Below are 19664 nucleotides of genomic sequence, written 5' to 3'. Positions count from 1 at the left end.
CCTGTGTGTCTTCTTTTTTTAAATTTTTTTTTAATGTTTATTTTTGAGACAGAGAGAGAGCATGAACAGGAGAGGGTGAGAGAGAGAGGGAGATACAGAATCCAAAGCAGGCTCCAGGCTCTGAGCTGTCAGCACAGAGCCCGATGCGTGGCTTGAACTCACAGACCATGAGATCATGACCTGAGCCCAAGTGGGAAGTTCAACCAACTGAGCCATCCAGGTGCCCCTGAGTCTTCTTTAGCATATGATTAGCATATGAAAGTCCTTCTGGAAACTTCCCCTGGCCTTTACTTCCCCCAACCCCTAAGTATATAATCAGTCACTCCTCACAACACCCCCCCAACACACACATACAGCTCTTCCTGCCCACTGGTCCTGTCCCCATGCTTTAAAATCACCTTTTTGCACTCAACCATTCTTTCTTGGCCATCGGCTCCAGACCCCACCATCACTCCAAAACTGCATCTGTAGCATGGGGAGTCATCAGTAACCAAGAGAATGTGCAGCCAGAGGACTACTGCCTTCAGAACCAGTGACTTTATGCAAAGGTAGTTGTTGAGAGAAGAGTTGCTAACATTTGGAACCACTAGTAATTCGGAGTGTCCTGAAAGTGAAATAGAGTGTATTTTGTCTGAGCAATGGGGATGTTGGGGGCTTAATAAGGGTAGTACGGCTGATAATCTTAAATCTGGCTGCAGTGTGGGAAATGGCACGAAGAGGGGCATGGCTGGTGTGGAGGCAGAAAGACTAGCAGGAGCCTGTTGCATTAATTCTTAACATGGTACTGGGTGAACTAAAGTGAAGAGAACTGAACCAACTGGAAAGATCTCATAGGGGAGAAAAAATAATTTTCCTTCTATTCTATGAAGTCTTGGCTGAGACCCTTGTAATAAGAGACAGATTAACAAAAGAAAAACAAGTTTATTAATATGTATACCTCTTGTGTACATGGGAGATACCCAGGGAAAAATGAGTAACTCCCTGAGGTGGTCTAAAATACCTGCTGAAAGACCATCTTCAGTTAAGGATGAAAGAAAAGTGTAGGGAGGACAGTTAGGAGAATGCTACCAGGAAAAACACAGTACATAAGGTAAGGCTTGTTAAGCAGATTTCAGTGGGTGCCTTCTCCACTAAAATCTTGTGAGTTGATCATCCTTTTCCTGGTACGGAGGAGACGCCCTTACTAATGGAGATTCCCTTTTTAATTATAAATTTCCCTTACAAAAGGGTAAATTCTATTCTGTTTCCAGAGCTTCCACTTTTTCTCAAAATAATCAGCTTAAAATAATCCTTAGCTCAAAGAGGCGTATTTTGGATTGGCACATTTTACTACCCTTCAGTGTCTTAGAAGACAGAAGTCACGGGAGGCAGATGTGAGGATGAAGAACAAGGCAAAGCTGAGATGCAGGTTTCTGGCTTAGACACTCACAGAGATGAGAAACACGATGGGGGCAGAACTGGGGAAAGATGAGGCAGCCCAATTTTGGATTGAGTCTGAGGTGTCTGTGGGGCATTTAGAGAGCGCTCTCTAGGAGGTAGCTCTGGAATTAAAGAGGGAGTTGAGCCGAAAAACGTGGGGATTATAAAAGTAAACGCGGCAGGCCTGCGCGGCCAGAGGGCCAGGGTAGAGTCAGGGTAAAGTGTAAGGGAAATCGCTTTTGGGCCCCGCCCAAGCCCACACCCACTCCCCACCCCCAGAGCCCCACCCCCAGGGCGCAGAGCCGGGCGACAGTCGCCCTTCCAGCGCCCGGCTCGCAGGGCATGCTGGGGGCGGAAGTCGGCTCCGAGCACTGGGCACGTCGGGAGTTGTAGCTTCGGACAGGCCCAGAATTCCTTGCAAACCGCGGCCTTTGGTCACTTAAAGGGCAGGTCCAGAAAGCAGTGATGCTCCCGGGGCAGGGTTCCCCTCCGGCGGCGGCACGGGGCGCCCCGGGCCGCATCCCCTCTTCGCAGAGCGTGGCATTTCCACGCATCTACGATCTGCTCCACCTGCAGGGGAAGGCCGGTCACGGCAGTCCTGCAATACCCCCTCACCCGGCAGACCCTGGGCCGAGCCCCCCACCCCCACCCTCGCGCTTTTCCCCCACGCTGCTGAGCGGATCTGAGCTTGGTTCCCCGCGTCCGCACCGGGATGAGCGGCTCCCGCTGGTTCTGCTCTTCCAGGGCACTCAGCTCCGCCGGGGCCAGCAAAGCCAGTCTCAGCTCCCGCACCACCGGGGCCGCCACCTCGGCCACCGGCCGCTCCAGCACAGCCTGCGAACGCCAGCCCTAAGCCTGGACAGGCAGGAGCACCTGCCCCGCCTCCGGCTTGCCGTGTTCCTGCGCCCCAAGCCTCCTTCCGCACGCCAACCCAGGGTCCCTTTAGTACCCCCGCTCACCGCACCCACGCGTGCCCAGCTCCTGGCCGCCAGAACGAGCTCAGCCTCGTCCACGCGGAGCTTGTCGCTGCGCAACAGGGACAGCAACGCTGGCGCCGACAGCTCCAGGAACCCGCGGGTCCGGAGCGCCTCCTGTGGGTCCACGAATGGGTCAGGGAGGAGCAGAATGAGGTCTGAGGGATTGAGACTATGAAGATGGGGAGCGATACCTGGCTGTGGGCCTCTATGAAGGCTATGCAACGCTCCTGCAGCGGTCCCAGGCCAAAGGTTACAGCAACCTAGGAACAGGATGAAGGCCATCAGGTTGGAGGCTGGAGAGACCATTGTAGTCCAGTCCTCCACACCGAGGACTAACTGCAAGCCTGTCTAGAACACCCACCTGCAAGGCCTCACAAACCAGTTCCACATCCAGCACCTTCACCACAAACTCCAGGCACAGCTGGGAACAGAAATGAAAGCGGGTTGTGCCAAGGTGTCTCCCCCTCCAAGACCCCATCCTCAGAAGCAGTGAGCCACCCGGGCTCCTAAGCAGCCACATGCCCAAGGTGACCTCCCAGACCAAGAGAGGCAAGAAATCACCAGGGTCTGAGATTTGGCAAGCCTGAAGGGACTGGACACTAGCAGCCTACTTTGGGTCCAGCAGTCTACCTTCTAGCACATTCCCCACAAATGAAACTAGATGAAAGCCACGTGAAAATCCACTCTCCTTCTCTGAGGACACTTATCTTGTGTCACTCCTGACTCAAAGACCTTTTTGTTTTAACCAGAAACTTGAATTTCACCCATGACCTCTCCTTCTCACTTTCACATCCAGAAAAGCACTGGGTCATGCCAGTTCCACTTCTCTTAAAGTCATGGGCTGCCACTGCCTCTCATCCCCATTGGACTGTGGAGCCCTTCCCATCTCTCCCAATCACTTATCCTCTTAGCTCCAAATCCTCACTCCCTTACCTGAAACTTCCAATGAATTTCCATGCCCTCTGAGTAAAAAAAAAGTCCAAATTTTTTAAGGTCCAGTATGATTTAGCCCCCAGCACTGTCTCCAATCTCATCTGTCTCTCTCCTCTCACACTTAGTCCAGCCACACTAAATGGCTCACTAGCTCCTTTTGTGCCTCTGTGACTAGAATGCCACCTTTTCCACTCCCCCTCTGAGCAAACCTCTACCTATTCTACTTGATCTAACACAAATGTTTCCCCTTCCAAGAAGTCTTCCCTTCCTTTCTCCCCTATGGCAAGACTAGAGAGACCCTCTGTAGAGTCTCAGCACCATATACCCTCATTTATCACACTTCTTATGCCCCTGGGTTAAGAGTTTTCATGTGTCTATCTCTCTTTGAAGAACAAGGATCAAGGCTGATTTATCCTGGCATCTATGGCACCAGCCATAACCCCCGCCATATGCCCCCACAGCACACACAGGGCATGTACATATCCATTGCACATAGGCACACATAATGCCTATTTACACGGAGAGATATCCATACTTCTGTGTTGGAACACGTTCCTCTCCAGGCCAGAGTGTGTGTGAGGCAGGGTGTGATCTGAGCCCATAAGAAGCAAGAGAAATGAGACAAGGGCCTGCCACATAAACCTACCTCTCGCAGTTCCTCCAGCCCATATTCTATAGCCGCAGTCAGCACCTCCAGCACCTGCAAAGTAGAAGGGATGTGGAAGGGAGTGTCTCCTGCCCCTCCCCCTCCCTCTCTCATCCACACCCTTGCCCAACAGGCTCACAGAGTGGCGGTGCAGCCTGACGCTGTTGGTGTACAGGAACTCCAGCACTGCCAGGAAGGCCTCAGCTGGCACAGTGCTTAGCACCACGGGGCTAGGCATGCCAGAGCCCAGCTTCGGACCCAGAAGTCGTTGGAAGAAGTTGCATCTACAGGCCAACAAGCACCGGTGGGCAAACACCTCCTGCCGTTCTTGACCGACCAGAAAGCAAACATCACTGTGGGAAGGGAAGGAGAGAGCCAGGGAAGAAGAGGCCAGAGTCTTGGATATAACTCTAGGCTTTGCCTTTGCCCCTCTGAGCTTTCATTTCCTTATCTGTCATATAAGGGACAGGGCTTAGTCCTTCCAGCCAATGGTCTGGAGTATACACACAGGCCTGGATTCTAGTCCTAGCTTCATCCCATGGTGCCTCAGGCAAGTGACTTATACCTTTGAATTTCAGGTTTCTCATCCATGAAATGGGATAGTAATCCCAAACCCTCAGGTCTTAGAGGAGGTGGCTATGCTTGATCACTGAGGGGACACCAAGGCTGATGCAAGATTGATCTTACATACCCCTCTTCTCCCCAGCCTGACTCTTGAGGTAAGGGAAGCTCTTCTTGGCTCCTCCTCCATAGACTGCAAACTCAGCTTTTTTCAGCCTCCTCCAGGCAGGAGGGGGTGGGGGAGCGGGGGTGCAGAGTGCACTGGCTGCAGATAGACATGGCAGCGACGCACCATCATGAGACCAGACCACATTTTCCATCTTCACAACCACTTCCGGCCCCAGCCTCTGGGCCTCCCAACAGCATAGAGGGTAGGAGGCAGGAAATGAAGCTTGGGCTTCTGGAGCCTCCTAGTCCCAGGTCTAAGGCCAGGGGTTCCCACTACTCAGACCAGACTGTAATCCCCAAAGCAGTAGGGTCATGGGAGTCCTCAACCCTTAGGGAGGCAGTGGGGACAGAAAGCTACATTCTAGTTCTCCTGACAAGCCCTGCCCCCATATTCTATCCCTGGTTTCAGACACCACTAGCATCCTGTGCAGTGAGCCCTAGGCAGCACACTTGAACTGCTTCCTGCCGGAAACTCTGGCTCAATCCCTGAGTTTTGTTCCTCTTGTGAATCCCCAGTTCCCAGAACAGGGTCATCTGCTCCTCTGCCTCCCAGGGAGGGACTCAAGTCACATCCCATCTCTCAAGATCCAGGGGGCAAAGGGCTCCTCTCTGCCAGGAACCCAAATCCACAAAAGAAGGCCTTTGCCCAAAGTCATACCAGTTGCTCCGGGCTTCAGCCCCCACTGCCTCCCCTCTTCTCCCCCCACCCCCACTTCTGGCTCTCAAGACATCATGGACACTGAGTGATGTAACCTGTAGCCATTCTCCACACTTGACTTCCCCAGACTGAGTTCACCAGGGAGGAGAGTCATCTCCACCTCTTCTGTACCCAAGGCTTCCTCAGAGTCATGGGACCCAGCAGAGCCAGCTAAGGAAATCCCACAGACAGGGCCCACCCCCTCACCTGTATTGGGGATTGTTGAGAAGGCTTCGGAGTGCTGTGGAAAAGGGTGCAGCCTCCCCGTGCACAACCAGTCCTGGGGTCTCCATGGGTGGGGTGGGGCAGGGGAGCAAGAGGACAGAATAGCCTAGGAGACCTGTTGTCTGTTGGTCTGTGGGAGGTGATAGGTGGGCAGGAGCAGGAGGCCTGGCTAGGCCTGGGAGCTGGTAAGGAGGCTAGAAAGGCCTGAGAGGGAGGGGCAGGAGCTTGGGAAGCCTGTTTGCTGAGAAGCTGAAGTTTAGGGATGGGGCAGGAGAGGCCCAGGTTCCTTAAGAAGGCATTAGAACCTAATGGAAGAGGCCAGAGGCTGGGCTTGGGGATGGAGATTCAGGGAAGGGGCCAAGATGGGCTGAGGGTGGAGCAGACTGGACTGGGGAGGAGAGGCTGGCAGAGCATGAGGCCCCAGCTGGGAGCCTGCCCAGGCAGCAGTGGGTGGGAAGCCTGTGGGTTTCCACGGAAACTGGAGCTCAGCTTGAGAGGCCCCACCCATCTTCCACAGGCCCAGGGAAAACTTCAGCCCTCAGAGGGGCAGGAAGCTTAGTAGAGGGTCTTAACACCCAGGCCCCTGCCTGTCTTGGATTCAGAGTTCAAACTCCCTGACCCTCCTACTCCTTCCCTCACATGCACACAGGGTCAGGATCAGGTTAGCCAGGCCTGGGAAACCCCCCTCAATAGGGAAATTCCTCACCCTCATGGAGCTTTCAGGGCCCAGACTGGCTTGTCTGGGAGGGGGCAGTCCTGTCCCTCCCAGAAGGAGGTCAGGTGAGGAGGTGTCAGCTCTGACAGAAGCGTCATGGCCTCTGGCATCCCTAAAATGCAACCACAGTTAGGGGGTTGGCACTCTAGGCACTAGGGCACAGCAGAGGTGTGGCCAGCTGGAGACAAGCTCCAGAGCACTTGGGTCAGCAGGGGTCAGGAGGCTGGACTCTGGTTCACTGCCAAGTCTAGTCACCACTGTTGCATCAGGTCGGCTCCCACCAGCAGGGCTAATGGGTCTCCCCTCCCCCTGCACACAGCCCTGAGCTGAGGAAGTCATCCAAACCCCACCCCAGCTCTGCACAGAGAGCGGAAATGTTTGTCCTTGTTGAGGCTAATGGGGAGAGGATAGAGCCATGACGTTCTTCTTCCTGTGGGGGAAGATCCTGATTCCTGAACAGCCACCCCTACAGCCTCAAGGTCTCCCCATATACCAGGCCTCTGCAACTTGCTCACAGCTTCAGAGCCAGTCTTCAGAAGGGGAGAAATGGACAGTGGCTCAAGAGCCCTGGTGTAGGGGAATACCTTTCTGACCAGAGCCCCTCTCTACATCTGCCCCCTCAGTACAGGGGTTCTAGGCCCCTGTTATCTCCTCTTGCCTGATGACCCAGGCACCCCGCACACAGCATGTACTGTGTAGTAACACTTCCAAGTTAAGCCAGAGCCAGGACTGGAAGGAGGAAACCAAAAAACAGGAGTGCCTTCCCAGTAACCCAGGGCAACTCCACAACACAAGGGGCCATTACCTTCCCGTCTGCCAGTCAGGCCAGCTGGGTGAGGAAGGGCTGTGGAGCTAGGAGAGAGTTTGGAGGCCAAAGGCTGCAGGTGACTCAGTTTCCTGTGGGAGTTTCGGGAGAAGAGGGCATTCATCCCAGAACTAATTCTGGAGGTAGGGCCAGAGGCCAACTGGAGAGGGTGGAAGGAGCTTCCTGAGTCACCTGCCTCCATCCAGCCTGAACCAATTGTAGGAGAGATCTTTGTGCCAGCCACCCTAGAAGCAGGTAGGGGTTGAAGGTGTCTGGATTCTAGACACAGGGCTAGAAGGATCTGTGGGGTTGAAGGAGTTGGTCTGTCTGTGTCTCCCTCTGGTTAGGGGTTTGAGGCACCACTAGGCTGAGGAAAACAAAGGGGAGGTTCATCTCCCTTCTGCTGGAGAAGTCAGGTGGAAGAGAGAAAAGGAGGTGTATTTATTTAGAGCTCACTTAGCTAACCTCCATAGGGCCCAAGGGAAAGTGGAGCTCAAGGGGACAGGGGCAACCCCAAGATGATAGTCTGAGCAGCATCGCTTATGTCCCTAACAGCCCTTAATCCTCTAAGCACCTAGGAATCCACGCAGCTGGGGACAATTTGATTCACCTGTCCCAAAAACACAGGTAAGAAGGGGTTAGGGAGTAAAAACCCTTATCACGGAGTGAAAGACTGGATGTGGTACAGACGGCCAGTTTAGGCCATCCCGTCTATGTGTGGGTCTTCCAGCCGGCAGGTCCATGGCTGGCAGGTCTGTGCCCCCAGGACGCCAGGAGGAGGATACTACCAAAGACCCCGGGCTGAAACTATCACCGGTGAGGCCTCCAGGCCACCTGCCCAGTATTGAAGAGGCCCGACTAGCAAGTCTGGGCCCAGCCTCCCGCCGTGGCTCTGTGCTGGGCCCAGCCTTGTCCTTCTCACGCCGCAACTCGCTGGCCGGACCAGGCGTGGGTCCTGGGGGTCGGCGACCATCTCTGGGCCCAGTTCCTCTTTTGGGCTCAAGGGTTAGCTTCTCTGGGTTGCCCCTAGCGCCCGTGCGTCAGGTGGCACCCTCCTACCGCACAGAGCCAGTGCCAGGGGAGCGCTGGGAAGCCTCGCGCTTACAGTGCGCCCTGGAGGCAGCGCTGGCGGCGAGGCTGCACAATGCGTGCTACTCGGGTGCGGAGGCCGGGCCTCTGGCCCAGGAGCTGTGCGAGTTGGTACGCGTGCGCCTGCGTGAGATCAGTCCCCCACGCTACAAGCTAGTGTGCAGCGTGGTGCTGGGGCCGCGCGCCGGCCAGGGCGTGCACGTGGTCAGCCGCGCGCTCTGGGACACCGAATGCGATGGTCTGGCCTCCGCCGCCTTCACCAACGCCTCGCTCTTCGCAGTGGCCGTGGTCCATGGGCTCTACTACGAGTGAAGAGGCCTCCAAGTTATGCAAAAACGGTTTATTATCCCAGGAGGAGGCCCTCCCTGGGGCTCAATCCCAATAAATAAATGTCTGTCAATAAATAAAAGTGGTCCTTAAATAACGTCCCCTAGCTGGGGACTAAGGCTCAGGCTTTTCTTGGAGAAGGGGTAGGAGGCTGCCGAGACAGGCAGACTCCAACCGCAGTAAAGCTGGTCCCTGATTCCCTGGGGGATTCGGCCCACAGCCCCCAGTGAGGCACCGAAGGGACAGGGAGGCCCACAAAGGCAAAGGCCAGAGCCTTACAGGCACAGGCCTCAGCCCTGAGGCTTTAGGTCAAGGCCTGCTCTGCAGGTTGGGACCTAGGCTGGGCAGCGGTCCCGGAGCAGACGCAGAGCATAGCGGAGCCGCTGCCGCAGGTCCGGAGAACAGCCCAGCTGCCGAAGGTGGGAAGCGAGGTAAGTGCAAGCACTGCGATTGCGGGCCACAAAAGTCACAAGCAGGGGCTCCCAGCCACTGAGGATCAGTTTGGTGTGGTCGCCATAGAAGTTCACCTATGCACAGAAGGGTAGCACTGATCAGGGCCTAGGCCCCAGGTCCAGTTTCTTTCCCCAGCATAGTGGGCCTCCTAGACCTTGCCCCCAACTCCAGGAGGGGTTCTTACCTGGACAGTACCATCACTAAACAGCATGAGTAGGGCCTGATCAGTCTTGACCCACTGCAGCAAGAGTGGGGGGACAGGCATCTCCACCTCTTCCACACTGGGCAGATCACCACCCTGGGAGCAGGAGCAGGTTATTTGTCTGACACTAGTCAGGCCCCTCCCCATTAATGTCTCCCTTAGAGGTCCAGCCTCTAGCTCTTAGCCCCCAGCCACTCCTGCCAAGGGGAATAGGAAGGGATCAGGTTGTGTTAGTCCTCAATGTGCCCCACTCCAGTCCACACACCTTCATGAGACGCTGCTCCATGTAGGAGGCAAAATATCGTAGGACACCAAGCTGAGGCTGCAGGGCCCGAGGCACAGCACCCACAGAGAAAGAGAAGTGTTTTGTGCTGGTAGGGTTGTAGTGCACAGTCCTAGAAGAGAGGAGACAAGAGGTCAGAGAGAACCCCTCACTGATGCCCCTCCCCAGGAGACCCCAGGACACCCAAGTGCAGAAGCACACAGCTGCTGGGCACAATGGCCTGGATACAAGACACTCCATAAGAGCACTTACTTTCTGTTGGCTGAAAGGGCCATATGTGTGCCATTGTTGAAAAGCACAGCCACACGGCGGCTGGACAGTTGATACCCAAAGCCAAATTTGTTGGAGTAGTCAACCCACTTGCTGACCCATACCAGAGGCTCTGGCTGTGCAAGGGGAGCTGGGTTCTGTTCCGCTGTCATGGAAGAGGAAGGAGTGAGGATCTGTTCCCAACATGGCAGCCAAAGAACTCCCACCACCATTCACCCATACCATACCCCAATCTCACCTGGGGGCATGAAGGCCAGGCAGTTTCTCAGAGCACAGAGGGCTGACTCCACCACTGTGGCCACAGTCAGACCTTCTTCAAACCCTAAAGGAAACAGGGCACTGAGAATTAGGCATTAGTTCCCCAGGACACAGGCCATGACCACTGACCTCTGACCACTCCTTCCCTCTGGTCCCTGGTCTCAGCCCCAGAAACTTCTAACACTTCTCATCCTCCTGGCTCCTCACCATCTCCACTGCTTGCCAGTGTCCCACGGGGTGAGCTGTCCTCAGGTGCCGTCTCTACCAAGCTGAGGGGTGCTGGACCAGAAGCTGCTGGAGCCTGGATGGTTGGGTAGGAGAAGGAAGTGAGATAGGCCTCAAAATCCAAATCCTTGAGAGTCCATGGCCCAGCCTTGCCCTGGCAGCCAGGGCACCCCAGGTCAGCCCTGCCTGGCTAATGAGACACAGCCAATTAGGCTACCATGAGGCTAGATGCTTCACTAGCTTCTTTTATCCCAGGCTTCCTGCAGCTGCTAGGGTGAGAGTGAGTCAGGAAACACTTCCCCGTGAGTACCTCACCTCAGGCCTGGCATCTTGATGCACAATGGACGTCCGAGTGAGGCCATTCACCAAACAGGAGACCTCGTCCCGCTCCTCAGGATGGTTCTTACCTGGGTGGGGGAAGATATAGCCCTCAGTATCCTGCCCACCCCGCAGGCTTCCTGTAGGGATGATACAAATGGGCACATGCTCTCTCCAGGAGTTCAAAGGCACTCACACTCAGGCCCCCACAATATATGTAACAAGCCCCCCTGCCACTTTATACCCTCAAACCCACTGACATCGCAGACTCACTCTTCTTCTTCCTGCCAAAGAGGCTCTTGGTAACTTTGACAAACAGAATCCTAGCTGGGTTAAGGGGTATCAGGTCTGGGACTGTCACACAGCTGCTGACAGGGAGCCGGTCGGGGGTGTAGCCCTGAGGAGGGAAGTCATGTGAGCAGAGAAGGGAGGTCCTAGGGGCCCTGTCACCTACCCCCCATTGAATCCCCTGGGAATATGCAGACTTGACTTTGGGGAGCCACAGACCTTGGTAAAGAAGTCATGGCGCAGGATCTGGTCAATTGAGGGGCGGTCTTGGGGCGAGGCTCGAAGGATGGCAGCCAGGAGCTGCCGGGCAGGCAGTGAAAGGCTGGCAGGCAGTGTGTAGTGAACCTGTTTGATGCAGCGATAGGTCTCCTTCAAGTCAACTGTCTCAAAGGGGGGACTCCCACACAGCAGTGTGTACCTGTGAGGTAGAGATAAGGGGGTCAGGAGTAAAGTGGAAGGTACACCCCATGCGTGCACCCACCAGTGTGTAGACGACCCTGGGACTCACATGACACAGCCTAGGGACCACACGTCTGCCTCGGGGCCATGGCCCTGTCTTTGCAGCACTTCTGGAGCCACATAATTGGGGGTGCCACAGATGGTTCTGAAAAGGAGTAGGAAGAGAGGAGAAGGTTCAGACCCAGCCTGGCTAGCCACCCCCCACCCTCATCCCTGCCCCCACTGTGAGTCCAGACAAAGCAGCTGCCTGTCACCAAAGGCCAGAGAACTCCTGCTTGTCCTGGGACAATGGATGCTGGAGATGGCAGCTGAGTCCCCGCCCACCCGCCTGGCCCAGCTGCTCAGCTGCTCTGCAGGATGATGGGGGGTGGCGTGGGGGGTGGGGAAGGCCCTGACCCCCAACCCAGCTCCCTCTTCCAAGGCCAGCAGAGTCCATCACTGATCCTTTCCTCCTTCCCCCACTCCCGTCTGTCAGACACCCACACAGGCTGTCACCTCCTATGGTCTGTGCCACACACACACCAACACCAGCTGTCATGTTGCCCCAAAACACTCCTCTGTCACACATGCTATCTGTTGTCACTCACACCCAGTCATCATGGCCACAGCAGGGTCTTCTTACACAGGATGTCATGTCCTGCTATTCCCACACTCGGTCTGTCTCACACACACATTGCTTAGGTCACCTTCCCCCAGCCACACACAGGATCAAACATCTCCAAGAATCCTTACATCCCCGTCTGTCTCAGGGATTCAAACACCAACAGGACCCTCAGCCTTTCCACCAGTCGTGGCTGCCACCTCCACCTTCCCCCACACACAAACAACCGTCATCCCTCCCCATCTATCACACACACACATCAGTCAGTCATCATGCCTCCCACATACAAACTCACTGTCTGTCACGCACGTCATCTGTATCACACAGACTGTGGCCACCCCTCTCCTCAAACACTCACTTCTTCCTATGTTCCGGGGGTTCCAACCGGGTTGCCAGCCCAAAGTCCCCCATCTTCAGTTCCATGTTCTCAGTGATAAAAAAATTTCCTGAACAGGGGGAAAGAGGCGTGTCAGACTCCTTTCTCTCTGCGTACTCAAACCCCAATCCTGCTGGCCCAGGATTCTCACCCAGCTTGAGGTCTCGATGCAGGATGCCCCGCTGGTGCAAGTACTTGAGTCCGGAAAGGATCTGGCGCAGGTAGTAGCGCACCTCTGGCTCCAACAGGGTGTGTCGGGCCTTCCAGATGTGGGCCAGGGACTGCAGAAAGCCACTGCTTCAGCCCCTGGCCCGCCCTCTTTGACCCTCCCTCCATCTGTGCTCGCTGAAGGAAGAGACAGGGCTCCAGCTTTGGGTCTCAAGGCCCCTTTCTCTCTCCCACTCCCATTGTCATCGCTCACCTTTCGGCTGCAGAGCTCCAGGAAAATGTATATGTTGTCAGCATCCTCAAAGTGGTGTGAGAAACGCACGATGTGGCGGTGCTGCAGGCCGCGGTGCAGCTCAATCTCGTTTAGGATCTGCAATGGGGGCGCGGGGTGGTCATCCTTCAAGGGCTCCCTCACTACTGTCCCCACCCCACCCCTGATCCGCTGGGCCTGGGGCCCACCTTCTCGCGTTGATGCGGCTTGGTGATGCGGCTCTGTGAGATGACTTTGACAGCGTAGGCGTTGCCGGTCTCCGTGTCAGTGGCCTCGTAGCAGCGGGCAAAGCCCCCCTGTTGGGAAGGGGGCATCAGGCAGAGCGCTCCAGAATAGCCAAGTCTGGCCCGCAGACGTCCCCGCACTGAGGGCAAGCGTCCCCGCGCCGAGGACAAGCGTCCCCGCGTCCCCGCGCTGAGGACAAGCGCCCCCGCCCCAGCAGGCGCCGTCCAGAAGGTCGGCAAGACCCCCCCGCCCCTCGCTAGCACTCCACCCCACCAGTTCACCTTGCCCAACAGGCGGCCTTTGAAGTAGGTGCGGCCGCTGCGCGGGTCGGTGATGAGGCGCCCTGAGTCCGGCGCCGGTGGTCCGGCCAGCATCTCCAGATCAGGTCCTGGCGAGGCATTCTCAGGCGGCCCGGGCCCGGCAGGGGGCGCGGGCGGGGCGGCAGCACGCGGGAAGGGACGCGGGGATAGGAAGCCGGCGGCGGGCTCCATGCAGGCGGTGCGTCGCAGCGCGGGCCCGGCTTGTTTCTGTTCCGCCAGGCCCGGGCCGCGCGTGGCACTGCCTGGATTTGCTACGCTGCGCTCGCGCCCGAGGGAGCCCGGCGTTTTTATCAATGAACGCCTGTCTCCTCCCCGGAGTTTCGTCATTAAGAGCCCGCCCCCTTCCAGGCGACGAGTCACTCAGAAGGCACGCCCCTCCTCAGGTCTTACGTCACCAAGAAGCTCGTCCTCCCACCCAACGCAAGTTCAGACCCAGCCTCCTACCCAAGCCTTAAAGAGGCAACTCTGCTGGTAGGCACCAAGCATGTAGGGAGCAGCCGTTTCTCCGTACCCCTAGCCCCACGCCCTGGTGACCGAGAGTCCCTTTAATGGAGGTCTCTTTCTTTCCCCATCCTTCGGGGCTTATGCTGAAGTCCGAAGGGGGCTGGGTATCTGGAGTCTCCGCCAGGCAACTAGATGGACAAGCAATCCTGGCGGGAAGGGAGAGGCAGGGGCGGCGCTCGCTTTCGCCAGGGGGAGTCACCAAAACTTCCCTTTAAGGGCGCCAGCCCTTCCGCTGGTCCCTTGCCCTCGGCCAGAGCCCGCGGGCGCAGCCCGGTGCCACCCCCTTTAGGGCTTGGGAAGAATTGCACACTCCGGAGCCTGGCTTGGGACGGGGAGGGGTGGGTAGGAGACTGCCACGCCAAGTTTTGTGGTCAAACAGAGACCAGCATTCAAGGTTTTTATTATGTGCCAGGCCGCATCTTCTACAACTCTCTTCCACATTCTTTTTTTTTTTTTTATGTTTAGTTTTGAGAAAGAGAGGGCGCCCGCGCACAAGCTGGGAGGGGCAGAGAGAGAGGGGGACAGAGGATACAATGCGGGCTCTGCGCTGACAGTAGAGAGCCCAATGTGGGGCTCGAACTCATGAACTGTGAGATCATGACCTGAGCCGAAGTCCCACGCTAACCGACTAAGCCAACCAGGCTACCCTCTCTTACACATTCTTGAGGAACAGGTCTCCAGTTCTGGTAGGGTCCCCTATTACCCTTCCCTGAAAACTCCCACTGCCTGGAGTCAGCAGCCAGAGGCCAGAAAGTGAAGAATGAGAATTGGATTTTCTCAAATCTAGCTATGGGCAATTGGGCAGGTGGTTCTGGAGCCAACTGGACTGCTGGACCCCTAGTTCATGCCTGCCCTTTCCAGGGCCAGAGACAGAGAGAGGTGGGGTCTTAACCCCTCTCTAGTGTTTGTTCCAGTTTCACAGGCTTCCCCTGGTCTTTCCCTCTCATTTCTCTGCCCTCACTCTGTACTATTCAGTCAATTATTAAGCCATTCAATCCTCAAAGATTTATTGAGAGCAACTGCTAAGTGCCAAGCACTGGATGAATAAGACTGGTCAAGGTTGCAGCCCTCATTTAGTTTACATTCTGCTTGATGGAAACAGACAACTGGCAAGTATGCCAACAAGGTAATCGCAGGCTTTGAAAAGTTATGAAGGAGGTAAACAGAAAAGTAATCAAAGAGCTTGCTTTAGAAAGAGTAGCCAGGAAAGTCAATAAATACTTATTGAGTACCCAGTTCCTGTCAGTTTTATCTCCCCAAAGATAAAAATCTCTGAAAAGTACCCACTTCCCATGTTCCCCTCACAGCCTAATCTGAGTTGCAGTCTCTGGTTCGGATTATTGCCACAGCATCTTGCTGGTCTCCTTACCCTTAGTGTCATCTCCATTTTATCCTCCTTCCATGTCACCAGCCCACCCAATCCTTCATCAGGCCCACAAAGTCCTACTTCTCTACCCTTGCCCTTCATGGCCACTGATGGAAGAAACCAAACATCCTGAAATGTGGAGAATTTCTAGTTACTCTCATGGGGAGTGAGGGGTGAGGGGTGGGCCTTAAGTACCATACTCAGGAGTTTGACTTTTATCCTACAAGTTGACAATTTTCCAGTGGGGAGATGGTAGCAGTGGGCCAGAAAGGACAGATCTGTGGGGAAAATGGAGCTGAAGCATGTGTAGTTTGAAAAGGCATATTTGATTTTGCAATTTTATATTTGGAAAATAAAGTAAAATGTCTTTGTATTAGTTTGGTAGGGTTGCCATAAAAAATACTACACACTAGGTGGCTTAACCAATAGAAATTTATTTTCTCATAATTCTGGAGGCTGGAGGTCCAAGTTCAAGGTATTGACAGGTTGATTCTGTTAAAAAGAAAACCACAGACCTCAAATGGTGTTACTTGGGCCAGGCAAAGTCGCTAAGCCAGAGCTTAATACCTAACCTAATTGCAGTTTCAATCTCCCCCAGAAATATAAATTTTAACCTGTCAGGAATTTTCTGATAGGTGCCAATAAATCTTGCATAGGACCCTCTCCATCTCCCAAAGAAAGATGAGGTGATCTGCATGATAAGACCCCCTGCTCTTCCTCCTAAGAGAAAGTGACCTTGCAAGAAACAATTCTTTATTTTCTTTTGCTTCTTTCTTGCCCCACACTGCTTCCTATAACAACTTTCCATTTTGTACAACTCCTCAGAGACCCCTCAGCTTCCTAGATGGGATGCTGCCTGATTCATGTTTTGTTTAATAAAGCCAATTAGATCTTCAAATTTACTTAGTTGAATTTTAAAATTTTTATTATTTAAAAAAAATTTTATTTTGAGAGAGAGCAAGAGCACACGGTGGGGTTGGGGGGGGCAGAGAGAGAGGTAGAGAGAATCCCAAGCAGACTCTGTGCTGTTAGTGCAGAGCCCAATGTAGGGCTTGATCCCAGGAATTGTGAAATCGTAACCTGAGCTGAAATAAGAGTTGTTCACTTAACCGACTGAGCCACGTAGGTGCCCCAGTTGAATTTTGTTTAACAATTTCTTCTGAGGACTCTCTCTTAGTTTGTAGGTGATAGTCTTCTCCCTCTGACTTAATAGTCTTTCTTCTTCTTCTTCTTCCTTTTTTTTTAGTGGGTTCCATGCCAAGTTGGAGCTTGAACTTACAACCCTGAAATCAAGAGTCACATGCTCTACTGACTGAACCAGCCAGGCACCCCAGTCTTTTTTTTTTTTTTTAACTTAAGTATAATTGACATACATGTTATATTAGTTTCAGGTATACAACATATGGATTTGCCAATTCTACACATTACTCAGTGTTCACCACCATAACTGTAGTCACCATGTGTCACCATACAACATTTTTGTAATATTGACTATTTCCCTATGCTATACTTTTCATTTCTGCGTTACTTACATATTTAATAACTGAAAATTTATACCTCTTAATCCCCTTTATCGACATGATCTTCTTTTCTGTGTGTCCTAATCTCTTCTTCTCATAAAAACACCTAATCTCTTCTTCTTCTCAAATCAGATTAGGGCCCACCTAACAGCTTCCTTTTAATTTAACTTCTTCTTGAAAGGTTCAGTCTCCAAATATAGTCACATTATAAGGTACTGGGGTTAGGACTTTGTATAGGAGTCAAAACTTTACCTCCATCCATTCAGATTAAACTCTCCAACAAAAACATTAACAAAAGAAAAACAAACAGAAGTTTATTAACATGTATAACTTATGTATGCAGGGGAGAATGGGAGATACTGAGGGAAAAATGAGTAAGTCTCTCATGTTGTTTAGAATTCAGGCTTAAATACCATCTTTTTTTTTTTTAATGTTTTTATTTTTTATTTTTTTATTTTTGAGAGAGACAGAGCATGAGCAGGGGAGGGGCAGAGAGAGAGGGAGACACAGAATCCAAAGCAGGCTCCAGGCTCTGAGCTGTCAGCACACAGCCTGACACAGGGCTCGAACTAAGGAACGGTGAGATCATGACCTGAGCTGAAGTCAGGTGCCTAAGCAACTGAGCTACCCAGGCGCCCCTTAAATACCATCTTAATAGGGAAAATGGAAGGGAAATATAGACCTCTTGGGGAAGAGTAAATGATTTCTGGAAAAACTGAATGGGTCCTTAGAAGAATGGTTGGGAGATATGATCATTTGTGACAAAGTTTGTCTGGATATGGTATACACTTCTAGTCTCCTCTCCTGTGATATAAGAAGAAACTCCCAGGAAGGGGATTCATTCCCATTGAGTCCTTTTAGAGATCCATCTTTAGGCAGATAAGGGGAGTTCAGAGAAAGCTTCTCCCTGCACTTGCTGTTTTGCATGTAGCTACAGTTCAAAATAGTCAATATGCCTAAGTGGCAATATTGGGTGCCATATTCTGTTACTCTTCACCGTCTTCTCCCCCTCGGAGGTTATCAGGGTTTTTGAGCCCTCCTCCAGAGGCCAGCACACAAGGAGGAGATCCTGCTGGATGTTGTAACTGAAAGGGCTGGAAGTTTCCTCTGCCTCCTCCCTCAGTGTAATATATGCTACCATGAATAAATCTTATGCACCTACCATGCACCAGGAACTGGGCTAAGCATTTATGTTACTGACTGCTCACAGTAGCCTTATGATATGCATGTGATTATTACCCCCATTTCCCAGATGAAGAAACTGAGACTCAAGGGGTTAAGCTGCTTACTCAAGGTCATATACAGCTACCAAGGGGTAGAACTAAGATCTGAATCCAAGATGTCTGACTTCACTATTCACCATTGCCTGACTTTTCTGGGGATCATTGGTTCTCTGTCCTTGTACCTGTCCTCCTTCTACACTGCTCCATGTCTCCATGTCCCTCTTATTAGTGCTCTTTCTCCTTCCCCCAAGACTCTCACAATCTCTGCCCAAGCTGAGGTTTTTCTGAATTCTCTGGGTCCTCATCCCCCAGAGGATTCTGTCAGGCTCCTCTGCCTCTAGTTGAGCACATGTCCCACACTCCTTGCTCCCTTGGCAGCTCAGAGTCAGAATCTCTTCACAGTGTCAGGTCACAGAGATCAAGGGAGTCTTTCAAGAATGAGAGCTGCCAAGTAAGGTTAGAACTGGGAGAGGGCTGTTGGAATAAGCAATAAGATCACAGGTGTCTTTGGTGGGTCCAAAGGTAGAAGTGCTAAAGCCAAACCAGACAGATGCTAATAGCTACAGTAGTGTTTCATACTTACCATGTGCTATTCTGAGCACTTTCTAAATATTAATTCATTTGATATTCACAACTCTATGAGAGAGGTATTATCATCCCTATTTCCCCATGGGGAAATTAAACACAGAAAGGTAAAACAGCTTGCTCAAGGTCACAAAGGTAGTTCACAGTGGAGTTCAGATTTGAAAATCTGGTCAGTCTGGCTCCAAACTCCATGCTGTAAACTGTCAAGCCATATATCCAACTCTGGGCTGTGAAGAGGGGAGAGGGTCATTGGTGGGTAGGACCAGAAGAGGGTGAGAGGCAAGAACTAGAGGAATGATAAAGACGGGTGGAGTAAATGATTTACAGGTGGAATGGTTCCCTCTCCTGGACCATAAACCAAAGGGATTTGTCAGCAGCTGGGAAGGGAGATAAGGTGACTCAGGAGGGAGGGGCTGGGTGGGGATTGGGAACTGCCCCTTCCTGGAGCAAGTCTTCTAGTCCTGTACCTTTATCCATGGCTCTGTGGGAAATTTCACAGCCCAGTGATCCAGAGTGTTGGTAACAGTCAGGAAGGTGAGGGCCACAGAAGTGAATGAGGGCAATGATAGAAATGCAGCAGCCTGGGATGCCCTAAAGGAGTACTGAAGGAAGCTCCCAGGACCTCAGAGCCTGAGTTCCTTCAGTCCCAGGGCCTGGGTGCCTAGATAACTAGACTCTTTAAGTGGTATGAAGCCCAGAATGCTCTAGGAAAGCCACAGATCAGAGCTTGGGAAGGGATGCATGGCCATGATGGCTGAGTCCCCAGAGCTGGTATCTCACCCTCTCTGGGAAAGATCCTTGGTATTCCAGACCTCTGGGACACACACACACACACACACACACACACACACAGCCTGAGTCCAGTTCTTTCCTCATATTGACATCTCACCTGGCTCACCTGGGCCCTGGAAAGAGAACATAACTCTTCTGGCCATGAGTAGGTTTCCAAACCTTGTTCATCCAGGAAGATTCTTACAGAAAAAGGGGAAGGAAGGCCAGATGTCTTTCAGGTTAAAAATGAAAAAAAAAAAAAAAAAAGATAAAAGAAAGGAAAAGAAAAGAAAAGCCTGCTTGGGCTCAAGGACTCCCCAGCTCTATCAAGATGAATCAGATACAATCCTGTCCTTGGGTGCCTGGGTGCCTCAGTCAGTTAAGTGTCTGACTCTTGATTTTGGCTCAGGTCACGA

General features: G+C 52.9%; 3 protein-coding genes across 7 annotated transcripts; 1 reads left to right on the top strand and 2 right to left on the bottom strand.

Moving 5' to 3' along the window:
* Positions 1-901: 901 nt before the first annotated feature.
* On the bottom strand, positions 902-6761 carry BTBD19 (BTB domain containing 19). 4 transcript variants are annotated; one of them, XM_027059373.2, is made up of 8 exons: positions 5609-6442; positions 4115-4328; positions 3976-4029; positions 2758-2817; positions 2588-2656; positions 2384-2510; positions 2128-2253; positions 902-1989 (listed from the first exon to the last, which is right to left on the bottom strand). In XM_027059373.2, exons 1-8 carry the CDS (start codon positions 5692-5694, stop codon positions 1859-1861), a joined length of 867 nt encoding a protein of 288 aa, XP_026915174.1. In that variant the 5' UTR covers positions 5695-6442; the 3' UTR covers positions 902-1858. The 4 variants fall into 4 exon arrangements, with proteins under 4 accessions (XP_026915174.1, XP_026915173.1, XP_053069120.1 ...); XM_027059372.2 differs by having other exon boundaries at positions 2379-2510; positions 5609-6368; XM_053213145.1 differs by having other exon boundaries at positions 2384-2656; positions 5609-6761.
* Positions 6637-8547, top strand: DYNLT4 (dynein light chain Tctex-type 4). 2 transcript variants are annotated; one of them, XM_053213172.1, is made up of 3 exons: positions 6637-7401; positions 7718-7773; positions 7877-8547. In XM_053213172.1, the coding sequence occupies exon 3, from the start codon at positions 7888-7890 to the stop codon at positions 8545-8547; it is 660 nt and encodes a 219-aa protein (XP_053069147.1). In that variant the 5' UTR covers positions 6637-7401; positions 7718-7773; positions 7877-7887. The 2 variants fall into 2 exon arrangements, with proteins under 2 accessions (XP_053069147.1, XP_053069145.1); XM_053213170.1 differs by having other exon boundaries at positions 6637-7773.
* A 13-nt stretch (positions 8548-8560) lies between these two features.
* PLK3 (polo like kinase 3) lies at positions 8561-13821 on the bottom strand. The gene is made up of 15 exons (XM_027059371.2): positions 13241-13821; positions 12923-13030; positions 12717-12833; positions 12447-12576; positions 12278-12365; positions 11368-11463; positions 11079-11277; positions 10845-10968; positions 10569-10660; positions 10236-10329; positions 10009-10092; positions 9753-9915; positions 9483-9612; positions 9200-9313; positions 8561-9089 (listed from the first exon to the last, which is right to left on the bottom strand). Exons 1-15 carry the CDS (start codon positions 13604-13606, stop codon positions 8898-8900), a joined length of 2097 nt encoding a protein of 698 aa, XP_026915172.2. The 5' UTR covers positions 13607-13821; the 3' UTR covers positions 8561-8897.
* Between the last annotated feature and the right edge of the window lie 5843 nt (positions 13822-19664).

Source organism: Acinonyx jubatus, chromosome C1 (assembly GCF_027475565.1).
Source record: "Acinonyx jubatus isolate Ajub_Pintada_27869175 chromosome C1, VMU_Ajub_asm_v1.0, whole genome shotgun sequence".
In the NCBI taxonomy this organism is placed as follows: domain Eukaryota; kingdom Metazoa; phylum Chordata; class Mammalia; order Carnivora; family Felidae; genus Acinonyx; species Acinonyx jubatus.
This window is presented reverse-complemented; position numbering and strand designations above follow the sequence as displayed.

Bases quoted from the DNA above. Each gene is read 5' to 3' on its own strand.
- BTBD19 (XM_053213145.1), bottom strand. From the start codon at position 5,694: ATGGAGACCCCAGGACTGGTTGTGCACGGGGAGGCTGCACCCTTTTCC. The intron at 4,030-4,114 runs GTGAGCCTGTTG...TCTACTTTGCAG, and splicing joins TCAGGCTGCACCGCCACTCT to GTGCTGGAGGTGCTGACTGC. The intron at 2,657-2,757 runs GTGGGTGTTCTA...TCCTGTTCCTAG, and splicing joins TGGTTTGTGAGGCCTTGCAG to GTTGCTGTAACCTTTGGCCT.
- DYNLT4 (XM_053213172.1), top strand. From the start codon at position 7,888: ATGGCTGGCAGGTCTGTGCCCCCAGGACGCCAGGAGGAGGATACTACC.
- PLK3 (XM_027059371.2), bottom strand. From the start codon at position 13,606: ATGACGAAACTCCGGGGAGGAGACAGGCGTTCATTGATAAAAACGCCG. The intron at 12,577-12,716 runs GTGAGCGATGAC...GGCTTTCTGCAG, and splicing joins TGGAGCTCTGCAGCCGAAAG to TCCCTGGCCCACATCTGGAA. The intron at 11,278-11,367 runs GTGAGTCCCAGG...TCTACCTCACAG, and splicing joins TGGTCCCTAGGCTGTGTCAT to GTACACACTGCTGTGTGGGA.